General features: G+C 45.1%; 2 protein-coding genes across 2 annotated transcripts; both read left to right on the top strand.

Annotated features, from left to right (window-relative positions):
- Positions 1-432: 432 nt before the first annotated feature.
- On the top strand, positions 433-3,265 carry mgat1a (alpha-1,3-mannosyl-glycoprotein 2-beta-N-acetylglucosaminyltransferase a). The gene is made up of 3 exons (XM_079275128.1): positions 433-578; positions 956-1,883; positions 2,083-3,265. The coding sequence occupies exons 2-3, from the start codon at positions 1,251-1,253 to the stop codon at positions 2,779-2,781; spliced, it is 1,332 nt and encodes a 443-aa protein (XP_079131254.1). The 5' UTR covers positions 433-578; positions 956-1,250; the 3' UTR covers positions 2,782-3,265.
- Positions 3,266-3,812: 547 nt separating this feature from the next.
- sh3bp5la (SH3-binding domain protein 5-like, a) lies at positions 3,813-9,458 on the top strand. The gene is made up of 6 exons (XM_079275916.1): positions 3,813-4,453; positions 4,887-4,949; positions 5,330-5,458; positions 6,245-6,409; positions 7,045-7,218; positions 7,443-9,458. Exons 1-6 carry the CDS (start codon positions 4,244-4,246, stop codon positions 7,977-7,979), a joined length of 1,278 nt encoding a protein of 425 aa, XP_079132042.1. The 5' UTR covers positions 3,813-4,243; the 3' UTR covers positions 7,980-9,458.
- Positions 9,459-12,083: the final 2,625 nt, after the last annotated feature.

The raw sequence follows: 12,083 nt of genomic DNA, 5'->3' as shown, positions 1-12,083 counted from the left end.
AAAATTATATATATATATATATATGTATCAACATATAAATATATATTTTTTCTAAACTATCTGTAGGGTGTTTTTTTAACTGTTATGTTCAGTTTTTTTGCTTGTCATCAGGTAGAAGAAAAATAAATATTTCTCTATTGAATAAAAAATTGCCCTTTTCCCCCTTGAGACCGATGCATATTACACGCGCTTCTCATTACCATATTGCGACGGTGCAGTGGGTGAAAGCAGATATACATGTTTACAAAGACGTCAGACGCTGCTGTTTACTAATTGGCTCTGCAGAGAGCCGCTACGACGTCAAAGTGTTGCGTAATTTCTCACTCAAGGTGACAGTTAGGGCGGGACTTCCCGTAACTGCTCGCTACCAGGAAGTCGTCGTGTTACTTTTCCTCCTCTCCTCCTCCTACTCTTCCAGGCTTGTGAGAAACTAGAGAAACCAAAGGGGTGCAAAGTTGGTTTCGTAGCCGAGAAACTAGCAGGGGACAGTTTCACACCGGCTCCGAACCGTCCTCTCGGCTCGGTCGTTCAACTTGTCACCGAAGAACTGTGCAGAAGAAGAAGGCACGCTCAAAGAGGTGAGGGCTAATTTCAGCACGCTCCTCCTCAAGCTACAGTACTTGTCTGTCGGGTCTAACCTGTCTGCCGATCTGAGCGGACAGCGAGCTAAACAAACAATCTGTTTGTGGTTGTTGTTCAGTCTTCATCGCAAACGGTTTGGCGTATTTAGCGAGGCAGCCACAGGTGATAAGAGAAAATCGATCAGAGACAGTTTGGTGATTCATCACTCCGGGTCACATGAAGCAACTTCTGACGAAATAGACATTTACATAAACTGATTTCCTGCTTTCAAACTTTTTTTTTTTTTTTTAAACAATGTTGCCACTTTGTTGTCACTTTTATTGCAACCTTTTAGTTTTTTTCTAAAAGTACATTGTGTTCTTATTTATTTCAGAAGGAAGAGGATATTGAAAGTTGGGGATCTGTCAGAATCGCAACTTTACTCCAAAGATGACTCCTGTCCTTCGTCATATTGAGTCCATCTTCGCCCTCATCGACACTGTTTTGTGTCATTATAACTTCGGTGACTTCACAGTGAGCCTACAAAGTGTGGCTCCAGATCTCTGATTATGTGCTTGTGATGATACACGAGCTGCCCTCGCCATTTCCCATTCCTGTTGTCTGTAACAAGGACGCTATAGTTCTACTCGGACCCCGTCCTCCTACTCCACCCTCCGGGTTTCTGGACCATGCTCCGCAAGAAAGGCTCAATCATTATTTGTGGCACGTTCCTGTTTATAACCTGGAATGCCATACTGGTGCTTCTGCTCTGGGGCAGACCCCCACCCGGCCAGCCGGGCAAGCCTGGCCGAGAGCAGAGAGAAGTGCCCAAAAGGCCCACTAATGATGTGGTGGGAGATATGCTCCGAATGGCCGACACGTTCGAGGCAGAGCTTGAACTGCAGAAAAACATCCTGCTGCAGATCAAGAACCAGCAGTCGCTGTGGGAGCCGTCAAACAGAAACGGTCCAAAGGTTGTCGTCCCGGGTCAGCCTGTCATTCCCATCCTGGTAATCGCCTGTAACAGGGTCACGGTGAGGCGCTGCTTGGACAAACTCCTGGAGCTCCGTCCTTCTGCGGAGCTTTTCCCAATCGTAGTGAGTCAGGACTGTGGGCACGCCGACACTGCTGAGGTGATCCGTTCCTATGGAAATCAAGTGATTCACCTGAAGCAACCGGACTTGTCGGACGTCGCGGTGCGACCAGAACACAAGAAGTTTCAGGGTTACTACAAAATCTCCAGGCATTACCGCTGGGCTCTCAATCAGGTGTTCAAGACCCTCTCTCATTCCTCTGCTGTGATTGTGGAGGATGACCTCGAGGTAAACATCAAATTGCTCCATTTCATCATTTTCATATTGAATGTTACATGAGATTCAGAAGCCCAAGGTTGTATTTAACCCATATCAATATAAAAACAATGCATGTGCTCCATATTTGACAGCTTTTAAGTTAAGTTAATTTAACTTGTTAACAGGGATCACTGTAAACTGAAATTGAATTGTTCATCTCCTACTCTAGGTGGCGCCAGACTTCTTTGAGTACTTCCAAGCCTTGCTGCCACTCCTGAAATCGGACCCCAGCCTGTGGTGCGTGTCGGCCTGGAATGACAATGGCCGGGACGGGTACGTGGATCCAGGCGAGGCTGACCTGCTCTACAGGACAGACTTCTTTCCTGGTCTGGGGTGGATGCTCCTCCGGGAGCTGTGGGAGGAGCTGGAGCCCAAGTGGCCCGCTTCATTCTGGGACGACTGGATGCGTCAGCCGGAGCAGCGCCGCAACCGCGCCTGCATACGGCCAGAGATCTCACGAACTTTGACATTTGGCCGGAAAGGAGTGAGCCTGGGTCAGTTTTATGACAGGTATCTGCGATACATTAAACTAAACACCGAATTTGTGCCTTTCACCAAGTTAGACCTGAGTTATTTGAAGGAGGAGACGTACAGGGAACATTTTGAGAAAGATGTTTACAGTGCTGCCGTGGTTACATATGAAGATGTTAAGCAGGGCCAGCTGAAAGGAACTGGGCCCTTCCGCCTTCAATACTCAAGAAAGGACAGTTTCAAAGTGCTGGCCAAAAACCTGGGGGTCATGGAGGACTTGAAGTCTGGAGTCCCGAGGACAGGATACAGAGGGGTTGTCAGTTTCATCTCAAGAGGACGCAGAATCTACTTGGCCCCTCCTCCAGGATGGACCAAGTATGATCCCACCTGGAGCTGATAATCCAGAAGAAAGTTTATGAGCATCTCTGAATGTCAGTGGGGGAAAAGCATTCCAGTCCAAAGACTGACTGATATGTGCTTTAGAATATTCTCTATAATAATGCAGAATGGATTGTCTTTCTGGTGTTGGGGTTATTGCCAATGCTACTCAGGTCTTTTTCATTATCCTACAGCCTAAACCGTCTGTTAGACAAGACTGCTGCAATTACACCAATTTATATTCTGCTAATTGTGCGCATGACATTCATTTATGCATTCAATGCAATTACCTAGTTTGGCACTTTTGTGTTAATTATTTGTAAATTTCTGATGTTTGTCTGGTGCAGATATGAAAATATAATCTGTGGTATGGTTGCTTATGGTGGTGGTGACAGGTCATAACTGAAGTATAATCCGTCATTTGATTCTCATTGTTTTGTCTTCTATGAAAATCGGTTCTTCATGCTAAATTAATTTCTTGAATGATTTTCCAATGTAGTACAACTTGCAGGTTTTTTACCTGTGTTTGTATATTTTTGTAATTAAAAAAAATACACAATTTTGCTTTTTTTTGCTCAACTAATGTACACAATGCCAGCAATGTAAACAGGATACCTATTATTGTCATAAATATAATACAATTTTTATAAATTAAGTGCAAATTCAAAACATACACATGCCCAAAGTTTACAAAAGTTTACAAAGATACCAAATATGTGACACTGAAGTTTGGGGGAAATGCTTGATGCTCAAGTTATTCAGGGTATTTTCATGTGACTTAATGATGAATCCTAAAATGATGGAGACATTGGTTTGGATATTCTAGTGTATCAATGATATAACAATGAAGAGTATAGTTTAGTAAAAATGAAAGACTTATATGAAGATAGTGATGCCATACAGCAGTTTATAAATTAGATGTACACGCATGCAGTATAACGGTTGGGGTTATGTCTGTCTACGGTAGCCGCCGTGGCCCAAACCTGTTGGCGCTTTCCGTTTCCAAACTGATGCGCCTCTGTTTACTTCATTCGCAATGATGATGTGAGACCGAAACTGCTAGCTAGCTAGCCTAGCTAAAGTAATGAGGAACCGGTAAGAGATGGAGGAAAAACACATGTGATGGGGGGACATACTGACGGGCCTTTTACTGTTAATAATAGCTATTTATTCTCACCTGTTTGCTGTAGTTAAAGTAACCGTTTAATTGCGGCGTTAGCCTGTTAGCGTGCACGGCTGCAGGCTAGGCTAGCTGTGCAGTGGGCTCGTGTTTCGATGTGATTTGATATGGCACGCTGCAAACGCGACAACACTCGCCTACTCTGGAAGTATTTCCTCCTCTATCCCTGTTGAATAACATAACCAAGCTTTTAGCAGGGCCCGGGCTTTTTTAAAAAGGTTTAATTAGCCATCACGTCTGCTGGCAGAAGCAACATTTACAGCTAACGCCGCTTACTAGCGAAACTGTGTGTGGCACTGGAATGGAGCCAGGCGACTTGCGTGAGAGCCCCGCCGGCTCCGGGGAGTCGGATGCGGGGGACTGGAGGGAGGTTACTCCCGGTGGGGACGAGGAGGTCAAAACTGCCGAAACTAATGGGACAACACCAGAGACGGCGCTCAGGGACACCTGCGGGGAAGGTGATAAACAATTACACAGCCCCTACGAGGAGGAACTGGACCCCAGAATCCAGGTATGACAACTACCGGTACTGTTACTGGTCTTCTAACCTCCATTAAGTTGGACACATTCATCAGCCAGGGTGTAGTTCTGTTAACGGGTCTAGATTGGGTAATACTGCAATCATTTTGGGTTAATCTTAATTGAGAGGTTGTCAACGTTATGTGTCTAATATATGTATAATCCGTGCTAATCCGGTATCATTCACCGACATGCCGACATACCTGTGACGTACATTTCACACCAGCTCCAGTTCGTGCAGCCTGTGCATTACCATTGCACTCAAACAACTCCAGCGTTATTACATTTAACTGTAATGATGATACATGAGATATTTGAAGCTAATTTCACTCAGTCTCTGTGTGTTAGAAGATTATACAATGTATGTTTGTCTAGTTGTTGATAATGGCCTAAAGCAGCCCCCCCCCCCCCCCCCCCACACACAGGAAGAGTTGGAGCATCTCAATGAAGCCAGTGCAGAAATCAACAGACTGGAGCTACAGTTGGATGTAAGTCAAAAAAACAAAAACACTCTGTTTAGTCTTCCTACACATAACTGAAGAATGTGGAAAACAGATTGCATAAAATCACTTTGATTTTGACAAAACAAAACTCCTGAGAAATGTAAAAGGAACACTAACACCCTAGTAATTGCTTGCTCTCTCTGTTGTTGAATATTTTATTAGCTTACCCAGACTGCGCATCAATATGATAAGTTTTGTTTTCAATTTCTCTAAGCATTAGGTCTGGAAAAAGTCACAACTCTTAAAAGGGAAAAATGTTCTGGTACCGATAGTTCAACACTCGAGTGACTCGTTTGCTCACTTGCAGCCACTCGCCTCCCATTACGTTACAGTTAAATCTAATCTTTCATACATTTACCGTCCAGGATGCCAGAACAGGCTACCGGAAGATCCTCACAGAGTCTGCCAGGAAGCTGAATGCTCAGAGCTCTCAGCTCGGTGGCTGCATTGAGAAAGCAAGACCCTACTATGAAGCTCGTCGCCTTGCGAAAGAGGTACACAACAAATGATGTGTGCTCTGTCTAAATGTGTCCCATGTTTTTAAAATGCTGGCATGGCCTTGTTCAGTATGAACAAGGCCTTCTGAAGTGTCCTTAGACTGAGCACTTATTCCCTGTCAGATCCAGGAGTGTCGTCAAAATGGGATCTGATCGTTCAGACAGCATTTGAAGGTGGTCAGGGGTGCATTTGTCCACATACGTAGTGTAGTGTTACTGCATTCCTGACCGCACTGAAGGAGTGTTCCTAGTTGTTTATAGATTTGTACACACTGTTCTTTACCTACGTCAGACACTGTAGACAAGATTTTGAGGGTCACATCATCTTTATGTTGCAGCAATTTCAGTTTTCAACTCCTACAAGTTAATCTGAGCAGCAAAGAGAGCTCTGATCACAGCCAGTCATTCATTATGTATGTGAGATTCATTCTCGTGCAAGGTGTGAGTTGCGGTCTATCTTAATTAGATGTAGCCCTGCACACAATCTGGAAACCGGATACTTTTTGTTTTGTTCCTACAGGAGCTCTTTGTGCGTGACGATCTTTATGGGAAATTGTAAACAGTTAAATATATACATTTATGTAAAAGGCAATTGATTATTTTCATTTACCTACCTGTTTCTACATTTATTGGCCTTATGGACTTACCTTTTATTAAACTTTTGAATCAAAAACTTTGATTTACAAATACAGTTTGGCTTGTTATTCGTCTTACAGAGCAGGGTGTCCTTGTCTTATTCCACGTCTGCAGGCTGTAAACGTTTAGTCTGCTCTCTCTCTATAGGCACAACAGGAGACCCAGAAGGCAGCTTTGAGCTATGAGAGAGCGGTCTCTATGCACACAGCTGCCAGGGAGATGGTCTATGTGGCAGAGCAGGGTCTGATGGCTGATGGCAAGAACACCCTGGATCCCACCTGGCAGGAGATGCTCAACCATGCTACCTCCAAGGTAACAAAGAGGAGGAGGGACACTTGCTATACACACACAGACACATGTGTACAGTAGGTGCAGGATGGTTGTGGTGTCTCAGAAGATAAACACTTCCTGGAAAGTACAGAGAACAAAAAAATCATCGAAAACACGGTGGATAGTAGGGGTGTAACGATACCTTGATCTGGATCTCTATATCGAATCCATGATCAACTATCCAAAGTTATCAGTACAAAGTGGAAACATTGATACTCATTATCGTCGTTAAGATACGCCTTTATTTTGAAATTCCCATGGCACACCTGTGTCACCATTTCAGTCCAAACGCATCCGTTTCCCACAGAGCCCACAAATAACATTGTCTAATCATATTTTGAGATGGTTTTTGTGAGTTGATATGAATTGGGGTGACTCTTGATTTACACCCCTAGTAGATAGTGACATAGGAATACTACAAGAGGCTGAATCAGTGTAAGTCCATGCCTTGTTCTTTATTGAGCATTTTTAAATGTAGAGTCTTGTTTAAAGAATAATCCACAGATAGATCGATGTCTTGTACTCATGAACACACAGGCTTCGTGTGTGTGTGTGTGTGTGTGTGTGTGTGTGTGTGTGTGTGGTGTTAACATCCTGCTCCTGCGTGTCCCTCGCAGGTGAACGAAGCCGAGGAGGAGCGACTTCGCAGTGAGAGGGAGCACATGCGAGTCACACACGCCTGTCAGGAGGCCGAGGCTCGGGTTCAGATGCTGCAAAAGTCCCTCAAAAGAGTCATTGTGAAATCCAAACCCTACTTCGAGCTCAAGGCCCAGTTCAACCACATTCTGGAGGTAATGCCGACTCAGGCTTTTGTGAAACCGTCAGCACTTACAAGATGCTCTGTGCATTGTACTTTGTTCTGTCACTCCCAGTTTCCCATCCTCTCAAGACAAATGCAGTCGTTTAGTTGTGTTGTAAATGTGCTGCAGGTCACTGGTAGGTAATCCACCTGTTTGGCATAAAATCAATGTTGAAATTGATGATGAAAGTTGCTGTGCCCTCTGTATGACTCCAGGAGAACAAGGCCATAGTGCTGCAGCTGGAACAGCACGTAGCCAAAGTGAAGACCCGCTACTCCATCGCCTTACGAAACCTGGAGAAAATCAGTGAGCAGATTCACGCTCAGAGGGGGAGGGGCCCGGCAGAGGGAGGGCGCGCCACTCTCTGCAGTGGGCGGAGCCCCCCCGTTGGAGCCGAGTCCGACGTCAGAGTTCAGAAAGAAGGCGGAGCCTGCGGCAGTGGTGCGACGGGGCCGGGTCGGGTGGACGTGGCCATCGACCTGGAGAAATACAAGGAGAATGAGAAGGAGAGGGAGCGGGCGGGGTCGGATTCCCTTTCGGTCTTCAGCCTGCAGACCATCGCTTCCGACTTGGAGAAATATGACTCCATTGAGCACCTCGGGAACCTCAGCGACGTCGGGAGCGTAACTGGGGATGAGGGCGAGAAAGAGAGAGGCGGAGTGATGGATAGAAGAGACAAGCTGGCTGAAGCAACCGCCAAAGAGCGCCAGCAGCAGTTCTACAAGCAGCATCACCGAAGCTTCAGTTTGTGAGGCTGTCATAGATATAAACACGCTATAAACACTGCAAAAGCAATGTGAGTTATGAAAATAAACTACCAATTAGGGTAAGCATCCCGAACACATAGGTACCAACCAAATTATAAGACAGTGAATTAGCTGTGGAACTGGATTGCTGCAGTTGTAGGTGTACGATATGAGTTGATGGTGTAAATAAGCACACGTATGTTGACTGACAATACATTATTCTGACACTGATCAATAGTTAATATTCCTGCCTGGTTACAACACTACTGGAAGCCAAAAGAGCTTTCAACACTCCAGGACAAGTATACTGTATATTGAGGGATTCTGGGTAGAATTTGTTCCTTGAGCATGAAGGAACAGCGAAGAATGATCAAAAGACGACGTTGATCTAACGTGGTGAGACGAGTGGAAACAAAACCCTCCATTGTTTCCCCTCCCAGTCACGTTGAGTCTTATCAGCGATTGCTTCAAGGTAGAGGGGGTTGCAGGGTCTCTCCATAGACACTCGTATCCACCCTCATGAAGGTAGTGTGCAGGGAAAAATGACAAAAGCGATTCTCTGTCAGTGCAGGGTGAAAGCATGTTTGAAATCACATTTCATATATTTATTTCCAGTAACATGCTGCAAGCAGTGTTTTGGTAATTTTAGCATGAAAGAATGTGTTTTTTGAAAGTTCCTGAAATGAATGGAGTCCGAAGATGATAATGAGTCCTTCCACTCAGACAGCATGCGCTCCTTGCTCGCTATCTAAACACACTCATGACGTATTCAGGGCTCTATGCTGAAAGTAAAACTGAAACCATTAAAGCTAAGATGATGCAGCTGCAGCCATGTTTTCTTTTTAATCTCGTATGGCGCAAAAACCTTTCCACAACTTTGTGTTATTCGGATATTGTTTACATGTGTACGAGTGGATTTCTTCGGCAGCAAATGCATTTCCTCTCTTGTTTGCCTTTTTAAAAACAATTTGCCCGTGTTGTGATTTGAAGTGTGCCTTGATACAGAACAAGTAACACATTTAGCACGAGTGGCACTTTGCTGTAATCTCATCTGTAGTTGTGTTTAGAACCATTTCATTCATTTGTGTGTCTGCGCCCTTTTTATGATTTTTGGAACACTAATAATCGAAGTCACCCAGGCGCCGAATCCGATGAGACTTGAAGAGTTCTGATTTCTGTATTTTCTTTGTATGATATTGTACTTTGATTTTCCAAGTGTGAGACGCGAAACGACGAAGTCAAGAAACGACTTGTAAATGTATGTAATTATTACAAAGCTGGAAAATATTGACATGTACAGCTACATGTGTTAATGGACGTGAATGTTGGTTGTACAGATGTTTTCTGGATGCTCAGTTTGTCATGTGTATTTAAATCACCTTCACTTCTGTCTTAACAATTAGTCTTCACCCTATTAATGGCATTTGTGATTTAGTCAGAATGTCACTTTCCAATTTATGCATTGTCATATCTATAATCAATAAACCAAATCATACTTCTTGGGCTTGCGAGGTTCTCATATTGTCCTATTTAACTGATCTCTTGTAGGGCTTATTGTAGAATTACATGCGGAGCGGCGGGTTAGGATGTGAGTTCCTGTTTGATGCAGGAAGAGGGATGGGGAGAGACAGAGGGAGAGGTTACGTCTTCCCCAGCCTTCCTTCAATTATTCAGCAGAAATATAAATATGAAGCAGGATCTCAGAATAGATGAGGAGCAGAGGATGGTGGGAAAGACAAATGTGGGGGGGAACGAAAGAGGCGACGGGCTTTGACTTCATGGATGACCAGTGTCGTAGAAATGACTGCTGCTTCATCGACTTAACTCCAAAGCGCTTTGGAGCAAAAGAAAAAGGCTTAACAATGTAGTGAGTGTTAATACCACAGCGCCATATCTGCACCTCCATCCATAGCTAGTCCTCCTGCCGTGATATGATTATTAACGGTGGGATGAATCCACAAGCTTATCATAAACCCAAAGCCCCCTCGTAAGATTCATTCTGATATTTCACTGTCGTGGGCCCAGACCTTAGCGCGTTTCATCTTGGGAAGAGAGGGACTGTTACGCACGGTGCGTCTCCATCATGACGTCGTGTATTCGCTCAAGATTGTAGGGGGAGAGAGAAAAAAAAGGAGGGAGGGGAGTGTGGTGAATCGGTGTTTCGTCGTTTTATGGGGATGCGTTTGTATATAGTGCATGTATTTTGTTTTGTATGGATTTTTGTCGTTTCTTACTTTTTGCCATGCGTAACTGCAATACATGAAGAGAAATAAACCCGGGATGAGATACGGTTTTGTTTTTGTAACGTTCTGTTTACGAACGGAGCAGCTTGCACATTTATAGCCACACTAATATAGCCATAATTATCGTTGTAGAGATGCATCTTTTTACCAAATAATCCGACATTGGGCTTTCCCTGGCGGATCCACCCCGGAGGACGCACTGCTACCTTGACTGAGCGCATCGAAACTAATAGTAAGTGCACATGCTACGGCTTGGCTTCACGCGGCTCGATAGATGCTACTATTACTGTAGGTCGCAATATGAGACGACGTGTATTCAGAAAATGCCCCATTTGCCATGCAGGATGATCTAGAGACAGATGTCATGTTCGGTCTTCAATTTGTATGCAAAGGTAATTGTTTATTCGACGGTTCACAGGCCAGATTTGTTTTGAGTACCTTCTCGCAAGAATCCTGCCTGCGTTAACGTTTTGGTGCTCTAAGAGGAGAGGATGCCAGGGGGAGATTTTTGCACCTTTTAAAATTTTTGTAACAAACGTAGCAGCAGCCGGTTTAAAGACACGATCATTTATTCAAGACGCTACTTTTGAGATCCACTCCGATGAGGACTGCACGGGCTTGTTAGTATGGTCGGCCTTCCTCTACAGGCCATCACGGATTCCCTTGTCAACAGCCGACAAGTAACTACCGGCTGCATACGGTTGGTGGCAACCCTTACTGTGACCCTCACGTCTCAATAGTTCATGCTCAGCCACGCACAAAACACAGCATCACGAGTATGTGCGTGTGTACTCCGCGTGGCTCTGCTCAGAGCTTATAAAAAAAAGGAAACTGCTTCTCTACATGAATCTGTCTTTGGGTGCTGAAATGGACCGGATCTCCCTGTTCCACTGCAGCTTCCGGCATTATAAACACACACGGAAGTAGGCAGTGCCTGTGCAACATTAGAGCTGGATGTGGATGATGGGCTAGAGGTGTTTTTTTGTTGCAACGCGGTGTTTCGCGGGGCTGCAGTGTTTTGGAGCAGTGAAGGCGCTGTCCGTGGTGCTGAAGTCTTAATTGCATTTAAAGCTTGAGGCTAGTCGACTGCCCCCCCACAGCCCACCACCCCACCCCCCCTCCCCGTCTGCTCAGTGCCGCTGCAGACACGTCGCCGTTGGAGTTAGCTGGCTTTATGCTGGATAGGCTGCTTCATCCGCGCTACACTCTCATAGTTTGCTTTTATCCGGCTCAGTGTGTGATCGCTGATATTAATGACTCCATGCTGGGCTGTCCTTCCACCCCCCCCCCCTTTTCTCTTTACTGCCTCCCCTCCATCCCTCACAGGACAAAAGCCCACACTGTAAACTGCCAACACACACACACACACACACGCACGGATAATACACACTCTCTGGTGGTGTCTACCTCCTGCATGCGTCTTGTCAGTGAACTCTAAAAATACACTGGATAATGCTAATGAAGTATCCAGCAGAGTTTGTCTGTCTTCCACAAGCAAGCCTCGCTGCCATCTGTCTCCCTCACTGTGATGCTTTGCTTTGTTATGCCCCCCTACCCACACACACCTACCCACCCACACACACACACACACACACACACACACACACACACACACACACACACACACACACACACACACACACACACACACACACACCCTCCACCCTCTTGCTGCCGTGTTGAGTGTGAGAGTGCATGGATGTGTTTATGTGTTTGCTCATAAAGCAACATTTATTATTCGAAGCTGCAAAATGAGCAGCTATAGTGTGTTTATCATTGATACAGCGGTGCTATGTGTGTTCCCCTGCCTGCCAGCGCTCCAGGCGCTGTGGCTCACGGGACTCGAGGGTCTTTTGACTTTTTGCTA

Source organism: Melanostigma gelatinosum (genome assembly GCF_949748355.1).
Source record: "Melanostigma gelatinosum genome assembly, chromosome: 9".
Taxonomy (NCBI): domain Eukaryota; kingdom Metazoa; phylum Chordata; class Actinopteri; order Perciformes; family Zoarcidae; genus Melanostigma; species Melanostigma gelatinosum.
Note: the sequence above shows the minus strand (reverse complement) of the source record. Positions and strands in the feature narration are given on the sequence as shown.

Bases quoted from the DNA above. Each gene is read 5' to 3' on its own strand.
- sh3bp5la (XM_079275916.1), top strand. From the start codon at position 4,244: ATGGAGCCAGGCGACTTGCGTGAGAGCCCCGCCGGCTCCGGGGAGTCG. The intron at 4,950-5,329 runs GTAAGTCAAAAA...TTTACCGTCCAG, and splicing joins GACTGGAGCTACAGTTGGAT to GATGCCAGAACAGGCTACCG. The intron at 6,410-7,044 runs GTAACAAAGAGG...TGTCCCTCGCAG, and splicing joins TCAACCATGCTACCTCCAAG to GTGAACGAAGCCGAGGAGGA.
- mgat1a (XM_079275128.1), top strand. From the start codon at position 1,251: ATGCTCCGCAAGAAAGGCTCAATCATTATTTGTGGCACGTTCCTGTTT. The intron at 1,884-2,082 runs GTAAACATCAAA...CTCCTACTCTAG, and splicing joins TTGTGGAGGATGACCTCGAG to GTGGCGCCAGACTTCTTTGA.